The 17,335-nt window shown below is 40.4% G+C and overlaps 1 protein-coding gene across 1 annotated transcript; it reads right to left on the reverse strand.

Annotated features, from left to right (window-relative positions):
• Positions 1-1,843: 1,843 nt before the first annotated feature.
• Positions 1,844-16,401, reverse strand: LOC115266747 (glia maturation factor gamma). Its single transcript, XM_029873280.2, has 3 exons — positions 16,101-16,401; positions 15,848-15,941; positions 1,844-3,587 (listed from the first exon to the last, which is right to left on the reverse strand). The coding sequence occupies exons 1-3, from the start codon at positions 16,101-16,103 to the stop codon at positions 3,268-3,270; spliced, it is 417 nt and encodes a 138-aa protein (XP_029729140.1). The 5' UTR covers positions 16,104-16,401; the 3' UTR covers positions 1,844-3,267.
• Positions 16,402-17,335: the final 934 nt, after the last annotated feature.

Here is a 17,335-nt window from a genome sequence, read left to right on the forward strand (position 1 = left end):
TTGACGCAGAGTGGTGAAAAAAGATGTCATCTTCAAAAGTTCAAAAATTCTTTTATGGATTCCTCCGCGTGATCGTCCAGAAATCACTCCAGTATTTCAAAGACTGTACTTACTTACTTACTTTTAGTCCTGAGCACCCACGGTGGTGCAGAGGGCCGAATTTAATGATCTCCATCCTGGGCGATTGTCCGCCATCGTCTTGACCTGTGACCAGGTCAAATTTCTGTTGACTTGCTTTATTTCGTTGTTAAGACTGCGCTGCCATGAGCCTCTGGACTGGACTTATCTCTGCTGCGATGTCCTGCTGGGTTCTAATCTAACGCTTGCTTGCAGATTTCGTTTCCGCTCCTGCATATAGTGTGGCCAACCCACCTCTACTTCCGCTCCAGAATTTCTGTCGCTATCTGCTTTTGATGACATCCATGATGGACCTCCATGTTGGAGGTCCAATTATGAGACCACCATGCATGCATGAATTATATACCGTAGGCATCTATTGATGAAGACCTGCAGCCGTTGAGTGTTCTCCACTGATACACACCAAGTTTCACTGGCGTACAACAGTACAGATTTCACGTTCGAGTTGAAAATTGGGATTTCGGTGCGTTGACTAATTTGATTACTTTTGACGTTGATGGTAAGATCTGCCATTGAGGAGCGATCGGCAAGATCATCGAGCTTGATCTGCACTCCAGAGCGCAGTTGAACTAAGAGAGAAACGTCATCAGCCAGTTAGAAGTCATTTAGGTGCTCCATGCTAATGAGCTGCCACAGCAACCCACGATTTGGTTCATGTTCAATCGCACCTACCAGGATATCGTCGATTACGATGAAGAACAGTAGCGGTGGTTGGATACATCCTTGCTTCACTCCAGTGACGACCCCATCTGGGGTCGGACAAGACATCGTTGTGCAGTACTCTGCACGAAAATGCCTCGTACTGTGCTTCAATGAGGCCGATGATTTCTCAGGGACATCCTTGCGCCTGAGGGCTCCCCACATATTTTTGTGATTGAAACGGTCGAAAGCATTTTCGTAATCAATGAACATCTAGATGAACACCAAATAGAGTCTCTTGGAATTCATTGATTTTCTCCAGCATGATACGGAGCGTGACAATATGGCCCACACAGGATCTTCCGGAACGGAATTCTGCTTACTGCCGTCGGAGAGTTGCGTCAATTTTCCGGTTTTCCGGAGGACTTTAGGTACCGGGGATCTCTTCGATTTCATAGTACGGATGGTGGTTTCTATCTCCTGCACTGATGGCGTAGCCGTTACTTTAAAAAGGTTTCCAAGTGCTCGAACCAGCGTTTCAACTGGTCAGCCGGGTCGGTCAATAACTGTCCAGACGTGTCTTTCACGGGCATCGTTGCATTCATCTTTGTCCCACTCAGGCGACGTGAGACATCGTAGAGGAGACGGATGTTACCAGTGTTTGCGGCTTTCTCGCCTTCGTCGGCTAGGGAGTCCGCCCACGCTCTTTTTTTCCAGTCTACATGAGCGTTTCACTTCCTTCTCAAGAGCCAAATAGCGCTGACGGGCTACAGCTTTGTCTCCTCGTGTTTTTGCTCGCTCTATCGCGACTTTGTCGTTTCTTCGCTACTCTATCTTCCTCCAGGTATCATCTGTGCTCCACTGCTTTCTTCGGGTGCGTAGCTCACCCAAATTATTCTCGCCGGTGGCGATGGAGACGTTCTTGATGACGCTCCATTGCTCTTCTACGCTTCCACCTTCAAGGGCTGTAGGTATGTATAAATATATATAAAAGGATATTTCATTACAAATCTTATGCTAGAACTAGCAGGTCTTATCGGATTCATATGAAAAAGCACCATATGTCTATGATGATCAGAGAAGTGTCGATCCACTTTTATATTTATTGCGCCGTAGTTATGATTGCTATTCCGGTATATAATAGATATCGAATGTTCGCTTCTTCAAGCATTACTCTACTAATAGTATACCAATATTAACTTGTACTCTCTCTAAGCTTACACACATAGTTCGGCCTGTGATCGTTTGATGATTATGTTGTTTATTGTTGTTCAATGTTCGCTTACACAGCGTAACAAAAAATAACTTTTTGTCTGTCTCAAGAGCAAACTTATGTGTCTCCGAAGGATTTTGGGCCGCTGAATCCGAATCCGGGCTCAGATTAGCTCTAACACGTCACAATTTTGAGGTATACCTCAATTTATAGGGCAAAATTTGCGATTTTGAGCGTTTTTGACTGCAAGCCATTAAGCAAGGTTATATTTTTTTTTAAGCAATCAAAAGGTTAATTGGTCAATTAACATCTAAATTAACGACTCATGCAAAATATTTGGTTTTACCAAATCGAATTTGATAGTTTTAAGCGATTTATGTTATGTACGATATTTCCCATACAAGTCATCCTCCAAAAGTTGCATGCAAGTTTTCATACTAACATAAAATGCTTAAATCTATCAAATTTGATTATGTAAAACGAAATATTTTCCATGAGTCGTTAATTTAGATGTTAATTGACCAATTAACCTTTTGATTGCTTAAAAATAATATTTCCAAGCTTAATGGCTTGCAGTCAAAAAAGCCCAAAATCGCATATTTTGCCTTATAAATTGAGGTATAGCTCAAAATTGTGACGTGTTGGAGCAAATCTGAGCCCAGATTCGGATTCAGCGGCCCAAAATCCTTCGGAGACACATAAGTTTGCTCTTGAGACAAAAAAATGTTGCGCTGTGTATCGATACCTACTCGGTAATACATACAACTACAACTAGATGAACTTAGTGTTCAATGTTGCCGATAAAACCATCGGGGATTTAATTCCACATACTAATAACGAAAAATTCAATTCGTTTGGTATATTTTGCTCGAGCTTTATGGAAATACGCGAGACAATGTATGTTTCAATTGGATGTAAAATGTAAGCCTAATTAGGGAATTCAAGCGTTTGGCTGTCACAAAGCTTAATCGCAAATGTCTTTTGGTTCGCTTGTTTAATCTCTAACAGTTAATATCAGAACTAGTATGTACTACCGTGACTCTTTAAAACCAACCAATCAAATAAATTTAAATGCGGTAATCACAATTTATTAGTCATGCGATGTGTCTGATCAATGTTCATAGCAAAATAAAATGCAAAGCTCGTATTTTCCTGCCTCAAATGCGAAGACGTAATCGTCGTGATTGCTCAATGAATCCGATCAAAAGTTACGGGATTCATAGTGTAAAAAACTTTAAAAATGTTCCAACCTCTCCCGGCAAGGTTTTTCCACCAACTTATTTCAGTTTCTCCTTCAGCCAATCCTCGGTCATGTCGTCCAGCTCGCGAATTTCGTAGTACCGCGTCAGATCGGCCTCCCGTTGCAGTGCCATACGCGTCTTCGCGTACAACATGCACAACTCCATCTGGCTGTCCCGCGGGGTGTAGAATATGAAACACATCGGGTACGATATCCGCGAATCATCGTGAACCATTTTGTAGCTGTAGATGATGTACCGCGGTTGGTGACTGGGCAGCTGTTCCTGCAGGTCCTCCACAGAGACGTCGTCCAGCAGTTCGTCCACCGTGACCAGCTGCTTCTCGCGGTCGATTTTCACTGAAAAAGTTTGAAAATGTTATTTTGCTCGATAGTGTTATAATTCAATTCAATTCAATTTATTTTTCTGTAGTTAATAACACTATTTCAAAGAAAGAACGTAACATTAACAATTCAGAGATTTGGATAACCTTACAACTGAGAACAATTCAATTTCATTGATAGAGACGTATGTACAACATTTAGAAATAGCTAGCTACGAGTATCTAGCTTTTTTGGGGTAAACGATTTTTCAGAGTGATTTTTCAGATCTCATAATTCTTAAAGCTAATATCACAGATGTTAAGTGCTTCGATGAGCGGATTTCCGGACATCACACAGGAAGCCCCGAAGGATCTTGTAGCGCGTTCGATGCTTGCGTCAATTGTATCGACACCAGCCAGCTTGTGGACATCGTCGGTCGGATACTACGGATGCAGGTTGTAGACCATCTTGAGTAGCTTGTTCGGCTTCACCTGGAGGCGTTTACGGTGTGATTTGGCGAAGTTGCCCCAAACCGCGGACGCATAGATTAGCATTGGCCGGATGACGCTCTTAGCCACCAACAACTTGCTTGTTCTTCACGCGCAGCTTCGATTTGCGATTCAGCAAAGAGTATAGGGCTTTGGTCGACCGATCCGTCTTTGCAGCGATGTAGTTAACGTGTTTATTGAACTTGAGCTTCTGATCAAAAATCACTCCCAAATACATCACTTCGTCATCCCACATACTTTGCTGGCCATTGACCGTGATTGATCGACGGGAGAGGTGACGAGGGAAGCGTCTTTTGGTGCAGTAGATGAACTGTATTTTCCCCCGCGTTGAGCTTGATCCGCCATTTGCGTTCTTCAAGGTGCTTCAATGTGCGGGTCTTTGTCTAACGCCAGGAACGCAGTGTCATCCGCAAATAATGCGTATGTACGTATCAACACCCCGTATGTACGTACGTCAGAAGTAAGGACGTTGTAGATAATCGGACTTAGCACTTAAACTTGGGGCACGCCAAAAGGAATGTTGTGGGCATGGGAGTACTCACCATTTACCGTCACCGAGAAAGATCGGTTCGAAAGCTTGAAAACCACGGCGTCCTGCCAAACCGAGTCGTTGGCTGTTTCAACGTTCAGGAGAATCATGTCGGTCGACCTTCCCGTTTGGAACCCGCGCTTCACCTTTTCCGTTACGCGAGCGAGTTGATGCACCGTTGAGTGTCCCGTCTTGGAGCCGAACTGCTCGGTTGAAATGCATTGATCTGTCTCCAGGTCACTGTTCAAACGGGCGAGGATTACCTTTTCAAGGACTTTGCTCGAACTGCTTCTAGGCTTATCGCTCAGGAGTTACCAGGATTGGTGATGTCCTTGTTCGCTATCGGGATAACTCGATAGTGTTCCATAAGTAGAACATCGGTGTTTATAGTAGCGAGTTATACCTACATTCTTCTACTTGAATCACTATATATTTTTAGAGATGTCAACGGTTGAAGCATACAAACATACTTGAAATCAGCTAGTAGACCTAGTTTTGAATTATGAAGTTCAAATGAAAATCATTTAGGTACACTCAAGCCAAAAAAAACACAGTTGATTCCCGATATTCCCCTAGATATTCACCCCAAGATTTCTTCATTGCTTTCTCTTGGGATTTGTTAGAAATTTCCCTCAATTTCCGTCAGGGGTTTCTACCGGAATTCCTTCAGAGATTCTTCCCAGGATTCTTTAAAGGAATTCTTCCAATTTTTTTTCGGGTTTCTTCATTGATCCATTGCGGGTTACCATTATCGATTTCTTCTCTGACACGAATGCACTTTTTAGTGCAGTGTCATTAATAAATAAAAAAAAAGATTTCTTCTGTGATAGTGATTCCTTAAAACATTTCCCCCAAAACTCCTTCAGGATTCTTTCAGGGATTCTTTACCAGATTTCTTTATAGGTTTCTCGTGGGTTTCTCCCGGGCTTCTTTCAGGACTCCTTTATTGATTCCTTCCGGAATTCTTTTAGGAGTTTCTTTTGGAATTCCTTCCGGGACTCTTCCCAGGATTCTTTCAGAGATTCCTCTAGGATTTATTCAGGTATTCTTACAGGGATTTCTCCCGAGATTATTTCAAGGATTTTCCCCGGGATTCATTCCTGGTTTCTTGAATTGATTTCGTTCCTCATAAAATTCCTTCTTGGGCTCTTGCAGAACTACAGGTTGTCATCAGCCGATGTCTGCAGTTTATAATTCAAGCCTGGTGGGCTCACAACTGAATCTTGAATACTTAGCTCCATCGTGTAGTGAGTGTCTCCACACTTGATATAATTGCGCTATTCACAGATAAGTACTTGGAACTCCTAATGAGACATACGACAGCTAATGGTACTTCCATAAAGGACGTAGCATTTTAGGGAGAGGGGGCAGTCCCTGAAATTGCTACTAGCCATGTATTAGATATGGGAAAATATGGAGGGAGTGTTGAGAATTGGCCAAAAAAATACTACGTCATTTATGGATGGCCCCTAATGTAATGATAAGTTTATGGTATATCATGGATTTAAACTGTCTTGTTACATGACATCGATTATGTCATCAGATACCGATACGGTGTATCTACTCATAAAACAAAATAAAATTCCCTGATTTTTCCATGTTTTTCAGCGGGAAATTTTAAGTGAATTCAAAAATTGGCCTAAATTTTCGAAAATTTTTATACTTCTCAAAAAACTTTACAAAAATTCTCAAAACTGAAGTTAAAAAATTTAAGGAAAAATGCGCAAGATATATTATTTAAGAGATTCCACCAAATCGCTGAATTCTTTCCATAACTGTTCAATAACAAAACTCTTTCGAGTATAATACAAAAAATCACTAAAGGAGTATTTCTAAATTTTTGGAGTTATTTAGGCTTATTTGTAAGAATTTGCTTTGACATTTCCACCTCCAATGATATCACCTACAATGAAATCACTCAGGAGTTTAATCAGCAATTCCACAGACTATATTACCGTTGAATTCCATAAAGAGTATTGAATATGACCTTGGATGTTTGTACTCTTTGCTGATGGTGTAGTAATCTTGAAATTTCGAAATTCTACCCATGATTCTTCCTTCAAATCCTTCCGGAATTCCTCCTTCAACCCTTTCGAGGCGGCATTTTCGCCTTTCCGGATGCTGGTTTAAAACTCTGTTATCGAAGTGTTGCTCAGAATTCCTCTGGATAGCTCTGGATCACTCTGGTTTTTTTTTTTTGTGAAGTGTTGCCTGATAACAGTGGGAAATCGAGCAGTCTTGCCCGATTTCCCGCCAGAGACATTTCTGAATGCATGCGAACAAAAAGAGTTACTCAGGATTGCTCAGAGTTGCTCCGAGTTTCACAGTGTCTTGCCCCTAGGTCTAGAACACGTTTGTAAAGGTCGGTTTTCTCGGTTGGGCTAGTCTCCAAAGGTTAAAGTTATTTCCAGTTTCTCACAGAGGTTTTCCTTGAAATTATCAAAAAAAATCTTTTCTGGCTTTCTCCAGTTTTTTTAAGTATATCCAGAGGTTTTCACGATTTAAGGTTTTTCACGGGCTCTCTGCTAGAATATGTATGCCAGAATCTCGGGATAATTTCTGATAGATTCCGGGAAGAGTTCTGGAAATAATCCGAAAAATATCTGTAAGAAAAAAAATCGCAGATCACTACTGCAAGAGATTAGATAATCAACTATACAAGGAAAAATGAAATATATCCGAAAAAATCAGGGGACGAACTCCATGACACCAACAGTAGCTCCTGCAGAAAACCCAGAAGACTCTCCAAAAAATCTTAGGAGAAAGTCCAGGAGAAATACTGAAAATCTCTGAGACATCCCAGGATCAACACGGGAAGGAACCTCCTGATAGAAACTCCCGGAGAAATTTCGAGAGAAATCTCAAAAAATAAACACGCGAGAAATAATACCTGTTAAAACTTCTGTAAAAATCCATGGAAAAACTCTAAAAGAAAGCTATCATTGACGTAGCTAGGATTTTTTTTCTGGAGGGGGCCCAGGGGGGCCTGACTTGAGATGACTTTTAAGCGGCACGGTCACCCGATATGTGAATATGCAAATCGGGATTGCAGTATTAAGGAATCAAAATTACTCAGAGATTCCTTCAAGAATGCATCTTGGGATTCCATCAGACATTTGTTTGAGGATTCGTTATGGGATATCTTTAGATGTTCCTCCAGTGATTGTTCTAGTGCTGCTATCACGGTTGCCATGAAAGATTTCTCCAGGTATTTCTGGTGGTATTCCTTCAGAAATTTCTTCAGGGATTTATCCATATATTCCTTCCAGAATTTCACCAGAGATTGTTCCAATAATTCCATCTGGAATTAATAGAAGAATTTCTGCAGGAATGTCCTCCAGAAATTATTTCAGAAAATTTTACTAAAGATTATTCAAAAATTAATCCAGGATTTGCTTAAAAACTGTACAAGAAATCCTTTAGGAGTCCATCCAATTGCTCATTCAATAATTCGCTTAAAAGTGTCTGCAGTATACTTAGATTTCTTCAGATTTTTTATCCAGGGATTTTTACAGAAATTCTTTCAGGAATTCGCTAAGGAATTCCTCATGAGATTGCTTCTGGGATTCTTCATGGGGTTTCTTCAGAAAATCCTCGAGGGATTCACCCGGGAATTCCTTCTATGATTCTTTCAGGAGCAACTTCCGGGATTATTTTAAAAAGGCCTACATGCACTCTTTTTGGGATTCCTCCAGAAATTGTTCCAGGATTCCTCTGATTTTTTTTTCAGGGATTCGTTCAAAAATTACTGCGGGGATTAATCCAGGAATTCCTCTGAAAATTCAGCTATAAATTCCTCTAGGAATGCATCCAGGTATTCCTCTAGAGATACCTCTAGAGATACCTCAAGGATTTCCTCTAGAGATTCCGCAAGGGATTTCTCCAAGAATTCCTCCTGGGATTCTTCAACAAAATCTTCCAGAAATTGCTCCAGGGATTTCTACAAAGATTCCTAACGGAATTTATGCAGGTATTCCTCCAGGTGTTCCTCTGGAGATTTCGCAAAGATTCCTCTAAGAATTCCTCCAGGTAGTTCTCTAGAGATACCTCAAGGAATTGCTCTAGATATTCCACCAGAGATTCCTTGAGGAATTCCACCAGGGATTCCTCCAGGAATTCTTTAAAGGATTCCTCCAAGGATTCTACCTGCAAGTTTTTCAGCGATTCTTCTAGAAAATCCTCTAGAAATTTTTCCGGAGATTTCTCTAGGGATTCCTCCAGGAGTTCCTCTGAAGATTTCTCAAGTAATTTCTCTAGAGATTTTGGAATGATTCGAATGGGATTTTTGATAATTATGGTAGTTTTTTGGCTTTCAGTCACGGAAAAAGCGTTGATACAACGCTTTTTCCGTGACTGAAAGCCGGAAAAAGTCCCATAGTTTCTCTAGAGAATCCTCCAGGAATTCTCACAGGCATGTCTCCAGCACGGCATAAATATTACAAGGCAGGCTAGTAACCTATGTAAACATCATTTTTGGATGTAAATATGTGACGTCGTTCTTATCGCTTTACGTTGATCAAATTGGTGAGGAGTACTAGATCATTGTGGAAACGCCTATGAACGATTTGAATTACGTCATAAAAAAAATGTCAGATTTCCGGAAGGTATCACCTTCTAAATATTGTACACCGTGGTCTCCAGTAATCACTTCAGGAGTTCCTCTAGGGAATCCTCTAGGAATTGGTCTAGGAATTCCTCCAGGAATTCTTTAAGGAATACCTACAGGCATTGCTTTAGTAGTTCCTCCAGGAATTCATACAGGTATTCTTTCAGGATTTAATTATGGGGCTCCTCCAGGAATACTTCTAAGAATTTTACCAGGAATTCCTGTAGAAATTTCCACAGAAACTTCTGCAGAAATTCATCCCGGAAATGATCAAGAGATTCCTTCAAAATTACTACGGCAATTTGTCCACGAAATCATCCTTCCGGAGTTCATACAGGCATTATTCCAAGAATTCCTTCAGGAATTTTTGCTTGAATTCCTCCCGAGATTCCTCTATGAATTCAGGGATTTCATAGGAAATTCCCCTATGAATTTATCCAGGAACTATTCCAAGCATTCCCACAGGACTCCTCCAGGAACGCCACCAAGAATACTTCTAGGAATCACCACTAGAATTTCTCCAGGAATTGATTCAGAAATTCCTTTGGAAATAACTGCAGCAATTTCGTCCAGGAATTTCTTCAGGAAATCCTCCAGGGATTTCTTTTCAAAATTCATTCCAGATTTTTTTCAGTGATACCTCCAGGAGTTTTTCCAGGGATTCCTCCGAAAATTCTTCTAGGGTTTACTTGAGGAATTAACCCAGAAATTACTCCACCAGAGATTTCTCTAGGAATTAGTTCAAAGGGATTCCTCCAAAAATTTCACCAGAAATTCCTACAGGGATTTTTCCACAGATTCCTCCAGGAATTCCTCCGATGATTCCTCAAGTAATTCATCCAGACATTCTTCCAAGATTTCTTCCAGAAATTCCTTTTGGAATTCCTAATGGAATTTATGTAAGGATTCCTACAGGACTTCCTTTGGAGATTCAAGTATTCCTCTAGGAATTTCTCCAGAGATTTCTTCAGGTATTTCCCTAGAGATACTTCAAAGAATCCCTCTAGAGATACCACCAGAAATTCATCGAGGAATTCCTCCAGAAAATTCTACAGCGATTCTTTAAAAAAATCCTCAAGAAATTCCTCAAAAGACTTCTCTACGGCTTCCTCCAGGAGTTGCTCTGAAGATTTTTCAAGGAATTTCTCTAGAGATTGCTCCAGGAATTCTCATAGGTATGTCTTCAGGAATTCATTCATGAGTTCCTCCAGGCATTCTTCAGGAGTTCCTCTAAGTCAAGGGAATACGTTACGGATTGGTCTAGGAATTTCTTCAGGAATTCTTTTACAAATACCTCCAGGCATTCCTCCAGCATTTCCTCTAGGGATTTCTATAGGAATTCCTCCAGGGATTTCTACGGGGATTCCTCCAGGAATTCATCCAGGTATTCATTCAGGATTTAATTCTGGGACTTTTCCAGAAATACTTTTAAGAATTCCACCAGGAATTACCTTAGGAATACCTGCAAAAATAACCTCAGGAATTCCAGCAGAAATTGCCTCAGAAATTACTACGACAATATCTTCAGGAATTTCTCCAGAAAATCAACCTCCCGGAGTATATGCAGGCATTATTCCTAGAATTTCTCCACGGATTCTTGCATGAATACCTCCTGAGATTCCTTTAGGAATTCCTTCAAGAATTTCTTCAGAAATCCTCCAGGAAATCCTCCAAAGATTCCTTCAGGTATTTCCCCACGAATTTATCCAGGAATTATTCCAGGTATTCCTCTAGCCAGGCATTCTTCTAAGAATTTATCCAGAGATTCCTCCAGGAATTGTTTCAAGGGATTCCTCTACAAATTCCAAAAGGAATTCCTTCAGGAATTTACCTGAAATTACAGTGATCCCACACTGATCAATCACCTTAATTTTGTACACTATTTATGAATCACCGTGTTAATCAAATGAGTGATCCATAAACTGGGGTCATTTTTGCCGATTCATAAATTGTGGGGTCACTGTAGCCTAGTGGTTAAGGCTATGGACCGCCAATCCGGAGACGGCGGGTTTGATTCCCGTTCCGGTCGAGAAAATTTTCTCGACTCCCTTGGTATAGTGTATCATTGTCCTTGCCTCACAATATACAAATTCATGCGATGGCTGGCAAAGAAAGCCCTTCAATTAATAACTGTGGAAGTGCTCAAAGAACACTAAGTTGAAGCGTGGCAGGCCAAGTCCCAGTGGGGACGTAGAGCCATAAAGAAGAAGAAGAAGAAGGGGTCTCTGTACATCAGGGATTCCTCTAAAGTTTCTTTCAGTTATTCCTCCGATGGCTCCACCAGTAATTCATCCAGATATTCCTCCAAGAACTCTTCCTGGAATTCCTCCAGAAATTCGTCTGTGAATTTCTCTAGGAATTTCTTCAGAAACTTCTCCAGAGATTCCTCCCAGAATTCCTGTAGAGATTCCTCCAAAATTTCATTCAGGGATTCCTCCAGGAATTCTTTATGGGATATTTCCTCGGAAGTGCCCCAACAATTCCTCTAGGGATTTCTCCTGGAATTTCGCCAGGAATTTGTCCAGAAGTTCCTCTAGACAAACCTCCTGAGGTTCCTCTAAAAATCGCTTCAGTGATTCCTTCAGGGATTTTTCCAAGAATGTCCCAGGGATTCTTCCAAGAATTTCTGCAAAAATTTCTCTGTGGATTCCTCCCAGAATTTCTCAAGACGTTTCCTCGAAAATTTCTCCAGGGATTCCTCCCAGAATTCTTTCATGGATTCCGTCAGGATATCGCCCAGGGTTTGCTGCAGGAATTTATCAAGCAATTTCTGAAGTAAGTCCATCAAGAATTTCTCCTGGAATTCCTCCAGATTTACTTGCAGGAATGCCTTCTCCAAGAACTTCTCAAGAAATTCCTTCAGAAATTCGTCCTAAACTTTCTCCAGAAATTTGTCTAGGAAATTCTCTCAGGAATCCCGGGATTTCTTCAGAAATTTCTAAAAAGATTCATCCCATATTTGCTTTAAGGATTCCTCCAGGAATTCATCCAGGGGTTGCTTCAGGTATACAGAAACTCCTCCAGGGATTCCAATAGGGTTTACACCAGGCATACCTGCAGAAATTCCTTTAGCGATTTCTTCAGAAACTCCTTCAGGGATTGCTCCAGGAGTTCTTTTAGGAATTGCTCCAGGAATTCCTGTAGTGATTCCTTCAGAAATTCTTCGCTGGATCTTTTTTTTTCAATTTATTCAGGAGCTCGGTCACAAATTTCAGAAATCCGATCATCATCTTTTCCAGGAATTCACCCAAATTTCCAGAATTCCCTGAAGATTTTGTGAGTTACTTGAAAGAATTCTATAGGAATTCCTCCAGCGATTTGTACTGGAATATTTTAAGCTAACTTTAGAGGGATACAGGAGCCAGGAAATTTTTCAAGAAGTCATCCAGGAATTCTTTCACAATTATTTCCGGGAAATCTTTAAGGAGTTCGTACACAGATTCATGAATCAGATATACATAGTCCATTATTGAATTCCTTCAAGAATACCTCCTGCAGCTTTTGCAAAGGAGTTTCCTCAAAATTTCTTCCTGCAATTCTTTCAGGAATATATCCTGTTTTTAGGTCACTGTGACTTACTTTAAACATATAAGTACTTACATGCTAGAAACGCTATCAAACATTTCTCCAGGTTTTTTTTTTCAGGAATTCACTCAGAAAAGACTTTTTAGGAAATCTCTCAGGGTTTCCTCTCGGAATTTCTCCAGAAAATGCTTTTAAAATTCCCCCAGATTTTTTTTGAATTCATTGCAGCTATTCGTCCAGGAATTCCTTCAGATGAATGCCCGGATTTTTTCCAAGAACTCCATCATTCTACGAATATTGTAATTGTAATTGTAATTGCTCAGTCCACACCCAGGCCGACAACTGTCAGCCCATCTGCTTGTAGGCAGATGTGGACCTACTAAGCCTCCCCCGTTAACATGTCCTACACCGAATTAGCACACCGGGATCTTCCACAGGCAGGCGCTGGCGTTACCAGTCCCAACAAGTGTCAGATACATTAAATAGATGGGGTAGAGGGTATAGGAAGATGTGGGAATAGGATGGGAAGAGGCAGAAAATGAAGAGATAGTAGAGAGGTTTCGATTTTGCTGAAACGAGAAAAAGAAAGAATGATAAAGAACATTAGAGATATGTTCATAGATCATGATTTGGTCGATAATTTCTCATCTATTTTGTTTCCATATCGTTGTATCGGTGACCATTTTCATCGCCTTTCCCGTTTTTGCTAGGGCCATCTCGCGTTTTTTCGTCATGTCCTCTTTGCCGGTTGGCGACGTTCGGGATGTAAGTAGAAAAGCATGCATTTAATATGATTAGTACGACAGTAATTGTGATTGCTCAGTACTTCCAGCCCATTTGTCCGCGGTACATATCAGGCATCTCGTTTTAACAAGTCTTACACAGAATTAGAAACCCCGATCTTCCACAGACAGTCCTAACTAGTGTCAGTTAAGTTCAATTGAGGATAGGAAGCGGAAAAATGAGAAGACAGTAGAGAAGGTTTGGTTCATTGGTAGCTGTGTTCATGTGATGTTTGTCTGACATTGAAAAACTATGTTCTGTAAGTGTTTGTCTTTCCACCACAAATTTAATACCGGAAAAATATCTGATCAGATGTATAGTTTCGCAATTCTATGTCCACATTGAAATGCTTTTGTTAATACATCTTTTATCAAGAAGTAATAATGCTGTTTACTGTTATAAAATAATTCAGTTAAAGGGCAGCTATTGTATTGTAATCCAGAATAAACCTACAGAAAATGTCTCAATAAAAAGTTAACTCTAGTTCAACTAACTACACAAACTTAAAAGTGTTATTATATTTTACCAATGATTTCACCCTAATCTTGACCCTAACATAGTTATGCGGTTAGTGTAGTGGACGCCGCTTATGATTTTGGTTGGACAATGACCAAAAATAGTGTTGTTTCGACAATAGTCACATACTATGCCCTACGACATTGACGATTCTATTGTCTATGGCTCACCTATTTCGTGCCATCCAGCAGGGACTTGGTCTGGTACCCAATTCAGTATATCCGTTCCACGTAATGTACCGCACTTTTTTGATTTGTGATATATTACGCGGAACATTACTCTCTTCATTCGGATAGCGGCTATGTAACCCATTGGATTAAAAGCCTCCATCAAACATGAAACGATTAATCGGAGACTGAAGACTCTATACCAAATTTGGCTCAGAGACAGGTAATCAGTGAGGTCAGTTTTTCTCGTTTGTCAGAGACGATTGATACGTATTAAGACAAACTTTCCACTGCATCTGCCAGCAATAATCGGTGATCGATCAACATACCGAGTACCCCAATTTACACAAGAATGCCAAGGATCACCGCTCATGCTTTACAATACAGTTGGAAAAACTAGAACAACACCTGGCCACAATGGTGCATAAAGCACTAAAGCGGACCGGAAGTGTTGGTGAGCCAGCCCCCACCAAGAACTCCATCATTCTACGAATATAGGTACTCCCAAAATAATTTTTCAAGAATTTCTCCAGGGATTAACTTTGTTGAATTTGAAATTGAAGAAATTTGTTGAGTGAAACAACACAACCGTTGCTGGCAACCGCTGGCAGGAGAGAAACATCTAGTACTACATTTTTCAAAACATACACACTATGTATATCCAAAGAACAAATAAAATCAGAAATTTTTGTATCGTTGACCAGATCGGACGCGTGTTCTTCATCGTCGAAGAGAAGTTTCCGCTTTTTACAGTCCACTGTCTCCCGAGCTCGTACAAAATTCTTTCAAAGACACCTCAAAAATTTCCTCCAGTTTCAAGGCTTTTACGAGACTACCTCCAAAAATTATTCCAAGGATCCTTCCGGGAATACGTCAATCGGCATTTGTGTAAGATTGCATTCTGAGATGAATATATGCAGTATAGGAGTATATAAAACTGTTCTTAAAGAAATTCCGGCAAGGATGTACTCAAAACAATAATACAATACAGCTGAATGTTTATTCTTAGAGGAGTAGACATCCAGGTTATTTCAAGATTGCTAAGCTTAGACAAATTGGATGATTAATTACTGAAAAACTCCAGTTATCCATAAAAGGCATTATGTAGATATTTAAAAAAAAAATCTACGGAAGGGTTTCCATTGTGTTCTACTGAAGAAAACTTTGAAGGAAATCATGAAGAAAATTCTGGGTTAGTTCTAAAAAGAGTTCGTAATTTGCAAAACAGTTCAGCTGTGATTTCTTGCGATACTTTTGCAGATATTAACAAAAAAATATCATAAGCTCCAGAAGAAACAATGCACGAGTAAAGAAAAACCCGTAACATTCCATCAATTGGAGTAACCAATGGCATTTTCCTTACTTTTTTGGCAAGGACTTTCAGAAAATCGCCACTGAAAACATTTTTGAATACAAGGTAAGGTGTAAATACTGTGTGAGAACGCGAACAGATATCGAGCACCGCATCTAAATGGCTAGCATTCGATGATTCATTCAAATGGTTTCTTTCCATTCGATAATGGCTCTATATGTATTGTGTATGCAGCCACACAATAATAGTGCAGCTAATTGATCGTTCGATTCAAGCCGTCGCTATAATGCACAACAATACCCAATTGCAACAAGATTATAGTACCTAAACCAGCAAATGCAATACTCACGAATCAGCGCAGTGTTGGTGGCATTCCGGCGGAATCTAAATTTGCTAATCTCCTCCTTGGCCTCGGGGCTGATGTCACAGATCTGTGCTTCGCTCTTTGGGTACCGGAAAAGAGATGATAGTATGTAATTGTATATCAATGTTCTACGTGCCATCACGCCACGCATAAGCTCGGACCGGATGCGACCGATTAAGATCGATGCATCATCGAAGCCCTCTCGGCTGGTACATCATCTGTACATCATTAGACTTACCATTTTCTTTTTCAACTCCGAGTGGATATAAATACCCTATGCTATCGATGGAAGACCGTGAAGAGCCACTTCACGAAGCTGTATGAAACACAATCCAAACAAAGCTGCTCACCGCACACGGGAACTGATGATGCGAGGCGATGAGGTTTAGCCAAAGAAACACCGAGGATATAGCAGCGTTTGGTAATATCTACCGAAAAAAACAATGCAAAACTGATAAGATATGCGACGACTGACGACTGGGCGACCGCGACGATGAGACGAGACAATGCGATTTGAACGCTTGCGGTGAACTTGTGGGAGTGGAATGCTCGCTTTAACAAATTTTGTTCTGATGGTTCTTTATATGCGGGAGGCGCAACTCTCGCACTGTTTTGGTTCGTGCGTGGCTTTGTGTGTATCGTTTCAACAGACTGGTCCAGTGGAATATGGAAGCTTAATAATTTTATGCAACAAAAACCGATGACAAAAATACCGAATTCGATCGATTTTAATCTTAATATCTCGTTAAGGCGGAGTGACATAGGCCCTTTTGAGCATGAATTACAGCAACGCGTGTTCTAAAATTAAAATTGATACAAGCAGAATTGACGGATAGTGGTGCAATAGGCGAACGTTTTTTTTTTATTGTAAAATTTTTGGAATCAGTCTAAACGACATCCGCAAAAGTAGCTGCAGCTGTGTGAGTGTAGGCGAAAAATATGCGTTGGATGACCCCTAGTTCGAAACTTGCGTGAATCTAACATCCAGCAACCAACAACCTTTTTTATTTTTCCGTGTTTTTACTGGTTGGTGTGAATCTAACAACCAGTTTTTGTACCGTACTTCAACAATGGAGTGACTTTGTACCGATAAGACGATTATTCATGTAAATCATATGCCCGACCAGTTGCAACAACTGAAAATGTTGCGCGACGGCAAAAATGTTGCATCGCATAAAAAATGTTGCATGCCTGTAAAATGTCACCTCCATGAGAATACCAACATAGGTTGAATGTAACGCGATATTAAAAAATGTTGCATGATATGGAAAATGAAACTTGTTGCACGACATTGAAAATGTTGCATCAGATGAAAAATGTTGCACGCCTGCAAAATGCTACCTCTAGTTGAATACAAATGCAGGTTTAATGTTGCGCGTTATAAAAAATGTTGCATGATAAGAAAATTGTTGCACAGCCAAAAAAATGTTGCATGCCTGTAAAATATCACCTCTATGAGAATACTAACATAAG

The sequence above is a fragment of the Aedes albopictus genome, chromosome 2 (assembly GCF_035046485.1).
Source record: "Aedes albopictus strain Foshan chromosome 2, AalbF5, whole genome shotgun sequence".
Taxonomy (NCBI): domain Eukaryota; kingdom Metazoa; phylum Arthropoda; class Insecta; order Diptera; family Culicidae; genus Aedes; species Aedes albopictus.